Below are 8,684 nucleotides of genomic sequence, written 5' to 3' on the forward strand. Positions count from 1 at the left end.
TAAGTGATGCTTTTTACAAAAATATATCAAGGAATCATTTAACACAAACAAATTGTGGCTTGTTGTATTTTATGGACTATTCTTTTTTCTGCACTATTCTATTCTTATTCTCTTTTTTTGTTATAGTAATTTCTGAAGGACTATTCTGCCTGAACACTCTTGTTATTGGGCCTGGTCATAAGCTAGCTACAACACTTCAATCCCCATTCTTTGTGAGCTTCACAAAAAAATTTATTCCACAGTATTTTCAAAAGAAGATGAGGAATTCTTAAAGCAACATTATAACGTGGGCACTCATTTACATAAAATTTTGTGAGACAGTTTAAATGTAATAAAGTACGGATCAAATCATTTTTATAATGGCTTCTTTCCAATTATGAAAAATTTGTATCGAAACCTAAAATTAACGTTTTTAGCTTTTCAATACAGGTACCACTTCAGCATCAGCTATGAATATTGAACATAAATTGATGAATTCCTAAAATACGTGTGAAAATATGAATACAGATTAAAATGTTTAAAATTAGCAACAATGAAGAACATTAAAGAGCATGAATGCAATCAGCAATAACCAAAGCAATCACGTGATGAGAGGAAAGCATGTCAAAAACAAAATTCTTACACTTAGACAAAGCTCTCATGTGCATGTAACATTCTGTGCAAAAGTTTCCCAAAGGATTTTGCTAGGTCACAATTGATTAAGTTTTGATAATAATACGACTATGCGCATCACACAAAGCAATGGCAGACATAAAATAAAACAAGGCGTTATTATGCATTTTGTTTTGGAGGTTTTATCGCGATTTTCTTTGCATCCAAGATTCAACCACATAGCTAGGCTACTGCATAAGTTGATAGGCCCAATGTGACTTGCTTGAATAATAATGCTCTATGAGGAATTGGATACAAACGGATCTTCTGGCCTAGAAAGATCAAAAATGTGGTACAAAGACAAACTAAATTTTCTCTGAACCTAGCTAACATGGATCTGGAATCATAAGAACAACTCGCCGGTGACATGCCAATCTGGCAAAGAAAAATTAAAGATGGCCCAAATTATTTCAAAATAATCAGGAAGCAAAAGGCATGGAAGAAGCAAACAAAAGCAAACAGACAAATTAATCAATCCTCGTCTCCCACTATGTATCAGTCAGTGAAGTAGGAGTTAGAAAAAAAGTTTAGGGGCAAAGTTTGGGGAGAAAACGTCCTTCAACGTGAATTACGATGGTATGGAAACGTTGGAATAGTATTAAAAGATATTTTGGAGGGCGACAAGATAAAAAAAATTAAAGGAAGGGAGCGATTGCCCGCCCTCTAAGTCACTCTCGTGGCTACACCCATGATACAATATGACTTTTGTTCACGATTATTCCACCACAGACTGGTCCTTCAAAGCCACTTCCAACATCACAACCAATCTTGAAGACAAAACCAATGCTTGGATACGAGTTAGAGCCAACGACGGCGAACAGGTCAGAGATACATGCAAACAAGCTAACTCAATTTGCAAATAGTAGTAGGCTATTAACAGGTCATTAGATATTCTTCTTTGCGATTTTTCAAACACCTACTAATGATTTGGCAGTAAACTCAAAAGGTTACTGAGAAATGATTGAAATCTGAATGCATTTTAAAACGATGTTTTGCACAAATCAACACAAATAAAAAATTATAAAAGCTTTATATAAAATCGAGTAAAATTTAATTTCTGTTCGAATTGAGAATGTTCGCTTATTTTTCACATTACACTATCACATATTGACATAGTGTGTAATAGAACGGTCTTAATTTCAACAGGTCTAAGGCAAAGTCTCATCTGAAACTTCTATTTTTGAGACAAAACCTTTAGTCTTTGAAAATAATGTTGAATGAGATAGTTGATCCAAATGTAGCGAATGTTTTGACGTTTTTAACCCAATGATGCATTTTCACTGACATATATTGTAACTACCCAAGTTTAGCCTGGGCAAAATAACAGGGTCTATGAGTGCAGAGTCCAGATACCAGCGTGCTGGAGATACCAGCTTCCCAAACGTTCAAAATTAAGAAATTAAGCTCAGCTCCAGAGGTTAGGCTAAAAATAATATCTATAAAAGTGATTTTACAACTTTCCAACCTCAAAGGCTTAAAAATATTCTTCAAAAGGATATCGAAACTTACTTAATAAAGGCAAAAACACGATAAAAATTAACCAAGATATGTATACAGTATACACGTTTGCTTTTCAACGCAAATAGCCTTCAAAGTTGGCAAGATCTCAAACAAAATTCAACATTAATTATACGAAAAGGCTTAAAATAAAAGCTACTCAACATTGTTCTTGCAGTTTGTTATTCCATTACTTGTAAAATACTGTACTTTTTTTATTTTTAAAGCAAATTATTTTAAACAGCAATAAACAACCATGGAAAAAGGCATTAAAAAAAAATGATAGAAAAGTAACGCGTAATACAGTAAATTGTGTTTTTTCAAAATGAAATATTTTTACAGATTTTGAAAATCCCTTTCGCAGAATGGTATGACTGGTGGCAGGAGTAAAATCCTTTAAAAAAACTAAAAACAAACTTGCAAACACGGAACTGACACAAAATATTAAAGATCGTCAGAGATGCTTTCTACAATAGAAGATAAACAGACTAGGCTCTGATTCGCTTTTTCATTTTTTTCAATTTCCGTCGCGATGACTGATCCAGCTGAAAAATAACAAGAGTTATTGCTTTGTAGTTATAGAACATAAGGCATTGATCAACTACAATAAATGTTGTTGGATGCCTTCAGTACCTGAATATCATAGACAACATTTTCACAGTTTACTGATGATATTACAAGATGCTCTGTTGTATGTGTCCACGCAACTACCCAGACAGCAAAGCACTCGTTTTTTCCATTGATTCGACGTCTGCAGACGTTGAATCAGATTGAAAAAAGGGCTGCTTGGCTGTATAAGTATCTGTCTATGTTAGAGTACTCTGACTACTGATCATATATTCCTAAAATCATATACTAATACATCTTGTAACTCAATTAACTTTGTGATTTGTCCATTAAATGAATTGTGATAATTGATAAAGCGCATTGATGAGTCATAAATGTACTGAATCGAATTAACAGAGATCATTGTGACGACAGGTTAGGCATCAACAGCCAGACAAAAGCGAACGTTTGTGTGTTTGTCAATGTACACTGATGATGTATCAACGTAATAAACTTTCGATTTATTTAGTCAAGTTAAACAGACCTAGTTTTTAATCGGCCGTTTATGATGGCATCACGTGTTTTCTCATCTCTTAATTCTTTCAAAACGTTTTAATGGATTATATGATTTTAACAGCAGAGTGATCTTGCTTTTGCATACTGGTAAAGACATCACAATGCGACATTGAAGAATTATCATTATTTTTTTTTATCTAGGTTTGCATTAGAGTGGTGAATTATAAAAAAAACATCATCAGGAATTCTTGCAATTGGCATGAGCAAAAGTTTGGTTAAACATTAAAACAAAACTATTGCTTAATCCTTAATTGTATTTGTCATCATGCGCTACACTGTGAATCAAATAATTGTCTCATTGTTGTGTGTTTAAAATCCCTTTGTCTCTTTGTTAGATCACAATAGCGATCTATATTATACACAGGCGTTGACAACGTGCAAACTGGAGGCCTGACTGAAGGCCGATGTAATTTCGATTTTCAACTCTAAGCTAAATTTATTCTATATCCCTTTGAAATGATAATTTGAGAATCCAAATTGCCAAAATGTGATTACTAGATCTCAAATCATTTCAAAACTCTTAATTTTACGTTGAAAAATTGACAAATTTTTCTTAAGAACCAGTGTTGCCAGACCTGTTTTGGACTTTCAGCACAAGTGCCAAAATCTAGTACGTTCTTTTCATGGCAACAATAGTACTAAAGCCCCGTTAGCTCAGTGGTTACGCGCCGGGCTCAAGATCACGCGGCGCTGGTTCGACTCTCGGGGTGTGCCTTGAGCAACGCATTTCAGGGCTGCTCTCCATTCAGCGGCACCTAGTGAATGGAATAATTCCCCGGCAACAACACTTCAACAATCGGAAATTTCACTCTGTCAATCTCGATAGCCGGCCCTGCGTCAAGAGCCTCTACAAGTATGTGAAACTACCAGGAATAACCAATCAAGGCTTTGTCAGTCCGAGGATAAAGATTCAAAACCAAACCAAACTCAAAATCACACAAAAACTATATTTATTAAATAACACTCAAACTATCAAATTATTCTAGCGATTTTGCATACTAACAGATCGGTCTTCAGTCAAATTTTAAGCTGCATGTTGTCATGGCTTGTATATAAAGGTCACCATGATTTAATAGTATATCTTAAATGTCTAACCAAAATTGTCTGGTTAGGTTAAATTAAAATTCACCAAGTTAAATTCAAAGTTGTTGACGTTTGTCACTCAGAAAATTTGTTTCTACAGCATGTACATGTTACAAGGACAAAAAATATAATATAAAGAAAACATATTACGAAAAAAATGTATATTTCCACACATCAAACCGCTACTTTTTACAAAGAAAATTGTATTTGTATGATTTTTTTCTTTGGGTTTGTGTGACTTTTGCGCCGCCCCATTTTGATTCAATTTTTTTGAAAACACGCCACATTTGAATTGAAAGATGAAATGTGGCTTTGGTGTTGTGATGTCACTTCGCTGTAACGAACTTGATTAATTCTCGCCAACCCAAAGGAAATCAAAGTTGCGTACCAATGATGTGGCTGGTGATGACGTCCGAAGTATCAGAGGATGAGAGTGGATCGGTGACGTCATCACTTGATGATGAAAAATTGTAAAGTGCCTGTAATGTAATCAACAAATGTTAAATTATATATTGTGAAAGAACAAGCTGTTAAATTTGATATTTGTTCAAGTTTCACTGGAATGTTGCTGTGGATTTAACGCTTTCGCCAGCACTAAGTTTATTTAAAAATAAAGTTCTAGCTTGTTGGCAAGCAGATCAAATAACTAGATTACCCAATGATGAGCAGGCCGGCCTTTTGCTTGTGTTGCTTTGATGCTTAAATTGATTGCAAATGACATAAAACAACACGCATTGAACAGCTCTAAACTTCAAGCAATTAGCGCAATTTCAAGGCAACCTCATTCGACCGCCGCCATAAAGCTAAAAGCATTTGGGTCGCTTGCCAATTGTTTGTTTGCGCCTCAGTAGCTCAAATACAATTTACACTGCAGTCTAATCACAGCAATTCCCAGTTGACAAGCTTAAAAAATAGAAAAGAAGTGAATTTGTTGTTATTTTATGTAAAGATATAGAAGACGATTAATATGGAAAAGTATGACATTCTGTATTAAGCTAGTTACGCGGCGATGAGAGTAAACCTCAAGAGATTTTCATGGAACGGTCGGCACGCGTATAATTCCGTTTCGTTTTTACCTACCAAGTTTGATAATTATTCTGACATTTCATCGCATATTAAACTCAAGGGATAAAACGAGTATTCAGTCATTGATTCAGAGACAACAGTCTGCGAGGTTTGACTTGGCACGGCGGCAATAGTCATGGAGGCACGTGGGCTTTAACATAAGGTTCAAAAGTTACTTCCAAAGACGGTGGCATACGCAAAGGAGACCATTGGGCAATGCCTCTCCGTTTCAAAATTTGCTTAGGGTATAGCCTAAGATATTTAAGTGTCACTCTTTGTCAAAAAATGCCCAACCAAATAGAATGCCCCTCCCCCTGTAACAATTTTTTTGTCTACCACCGTCCAGAGATGTTGTCATTTCGCATGCAGCAAATCTAAGCGATTTTGAATTAGTCAAATATCGAGGCCACTATTGCATTGGCGGGTTGTATGACATATTCCTTGAAGTTAGCCTGGAAATATTGACATTCCACTTGGCATTCCAAAACAAAATGGAGTGGTCTAGGACTCTAGGTCGTTGAATTATGGGCAGTTTGGTTGAATTGCCATTTCCCGTTGGTGTAGGTTGATTTTTTGATTAGCCTGTTTCGGAGCCTAATAACTTGCGGTGCAATTAAAGGTTCGTAGACTTTCAATTGGAAGAAAACATAGGAGGTTTTCATCTGCTCATTCTTAATGTAAATGTACCGGTCTCAATTTAAAGTGAACACGAATTGGCCCAATTTTTATGAGTGGCCAAATCAATGGTGATTGACAATGGCTGTACTGCGACAATGTCACTTGACAGTCAATTCCTTCTTCTTCCACATTTTGATCAAAATGCTATTTTATTATGTTTAAAAGGAGCAGTTTTTACAGTTTTTATAGATGTGAAATCAAATCTGTTACAATAAAAAAGCCACACTTTCGAAAATATACATCAGGATGCAACAATAAAGTTTTTCAGGACATTGTTTGCAAACCTGTTTTATATTTACCTTGATGTCTTGAGAAGCGTCTGATGTCAGCAATGACGTAGTGTGATCAACGGCATTCGGTGACATCATCAGTGAATCTGTGGGAGAAATCCCGCGTTGAAAGAATATGTCACTACAAGACTCGCTTGCTGAGGTTTCTTTTTTAGTGATTATTGTTTCAACAACATTCTCCTCCTCTGGCTCTCCATAGAGCATCCGTTGGAGGTTACAGATGTAAGTGATGGCGTTCCTTAGAATCTCAACTTTTGGAAGGCGCTGATTTGGATTTGCGCATGCGCACCGCTTTAACGTTTCGTACGCCTGATTGACTCGCTTCAGTCGGCGCCGTTCGCGCAGCGTCGCTGCCCTACGTCTGTCATGTGGCCCACTTTTTCGTTTGCAGGCCTTACACGCCCAGACCAAGCAGTTATGACCGTTTGGATTCCCAGTGTGATTGAAGGGCGTCATCTCGTGTCCGCTGAGATCCAAATCCACATCATTTTCGTCAAAAATCGAATTATTTTGTGAGGTCACATTGAAAGGAAGTTGAAGCGATGACGTCAATGCATCGGAATTGTTCTGGAAAGAGTTAAATTGGAGTGCCGTTGGATTCTGATTTGTCAGTCGCGACGATGTTTGGGAATTATAAACGTTGCCTGAGTTGGAAAGGATTTGCACTTTTGCTTCAGCTTTTTGGATATCTGAAATCGGTTTCATAGTGACGTCACATTTGAAGACTTTGCTTCTTTCGGAAGACATAGAAAGAAGCTCTTCCACGCTCGGAAGTGCTGAATCATCGTTGGGAATCGATCTGAGCTCACTGAAAACCAATGCGTCGTTTTTTTGTTTAAGGAGGATTTCGTTTCGGTTTGACTCTGACAGATATTGAAGCATAGCTCTCATTGCTTCGTCCTGATATTCTTCCATATTAGCGAAGGTTAGAGTTGGTTCTATGCTTGATATTGGAGGAGCTATTCCCTCTTCTAAAGGATCTTTCAGGAGGAGGCCATTCATATATCGCTGCTTAGGATCCACGTGAAAAGTTTCCTCATCAAAGAAATTCATTGCAAGCTCCATTGCATCCGGTTCCCTAGGGGTTCCAGTGTACTCCTGTTTAATCACTCTCCCCCCAATGATGGGTGCGGATGAATACTTGGTTGGGATATTGCTGGATGTAGGCCAAGGGCTTTGGTCTTGAATGTTATTGGAATGGTTTATTAGTTGGATAAGTGGCCCAGAATTGGAAGTGGTCGTGGATGGGAAATCTTGCTTCGGCAATGCTGGAATCATGACGTCAGAGTTTTGATAATCTGACGTCATTTTACTCAACTCTTCTAGAGCAGATAAATCCGACGTCATTTCTGGCTGATAGACGTTTTCAATGCTGCTCTTTATGATGTCAAAGTTAGTGACCATGACGTCATCGGAAGGATTTGGTGACATAGGTGACGCGGTTTCCGAGAGCAAAACGTCACTTCCGTTTCGCTTCGGTTCTTTCATCAGCATCTTTCTTTTCAGCGATGACCTCACAGATGCGGCGTTTCTGACAAATCGATCCAAGCAAGCTCCTGATTGGTTGATCCCGGAGCCGATTAAATCGAGTTCTTCGAGCGGCATACACGTCATAATTGCTAATTGTTAGATTTCCTTAGGAAATATAAAAAGATTATCACTCTCTTGAACAGAAGAATAAAATCAAAGTGAAATTCACAACTTGTTGGTTTGCCTCAAGTTTAAAATAATTGAACTTCCACTAAAACAAACATATTTGTTAAAACTTCCCTAAATGTTGACCACCCCAACAAAATTTAAAAAACAATGTTTGTTTTAAAGCAATGATTTCACCACATTTCTCTATCCATTGGCGCTCTGGTATGTCATGCATTATATTGTAGATAATACGCTACGTTCCTTTTTGTACCGGACGGATGATAATGATTGAAATCGACTTTTTAGAAACTGACTCTTAAATTCGAGCTTGTGACTACACAAAACAAGCTATGCGGTTGTAAGATGACAGTCCTTCAGTTTAAAGTGTTTTTAAACATCATGCAGGGGTAACATTATAAAATGTAACCTACATATGTCTCAATTATGCTTGGAATTCTTTTCACTTTGGCAATGATTTTTATCTTTTTTTGTCTTCACCACCTGAAAAACTACACTCTCTGAATTAATGATATACAGTACCTCTTCAACAATCGATAACTTTACAATATACATCTACAAATCGAAAACATCATTATTCATCTCTCCTTGTCTCGCCACTTCAGTGATTGAATGATTTCAGTTAAAAGTGAAAACTCAATT

The 8,684-nt window shown here is 36.8% G+C and overlaps 1 protein-coding gene across 1 annotated transcript; it reads right to left on the reverse strand.

Annotated features, from left to right (window-relative positions):
- Positions 1-4,727: 4,727 nt before the first annotated feature.
- LOC145786293 (uncharacterized) lies at positions 4,728-8,000 on the reverse strand. Its single transcript, XM_082597934.1, has 2 exons — positions 6,396-8,000; positions 4,728-4,832 (listed from the first exon to the last, which is right to left on the reverse strand). Exons 1-2 carry the CDS (start codon positions 7,998-8,000, stop codon positions 4,728-4,730), a joined length of 1,710 nt encoding a protein of 569 aa, XP_082454060.1.
- Between the last annotated feature and the right edge of the window lie 684 nt (positions 8,001-8,684).

This window comes from Aplidium turbinatum, chromosome 17 (assembly GCF_918807975.1).
Source record: "Aplidium turbinatum chromosome 17, kaAplTurb1.1, whole genome shotgun sequence".
In the NCBI taxonomy this organism is placed as follows: Eukaryota; Metazoa; Chordata; class Ascidiacea; order Aplousobranchia; family Polyclinidae; genus Aplidium; species Aplidium turbinatum.

Excerpts from the sequence above, each read along its gene's own strand:
- LOC145786293 (XM_082597934.1), bottom strand. The coding sequence starts at position 8,000 with ATGACGTGTATGCCGCTCGAAGAACTCGATTTAATCGGCTCCGGGATC. Across the intron at positions 4,833-6,395 it reads ACGCTTCTCAAGACATCAAG|GCACTTTACAATTTTTCATC; the intron begins GTAAATATAAAA and ends ATTACATTACAG.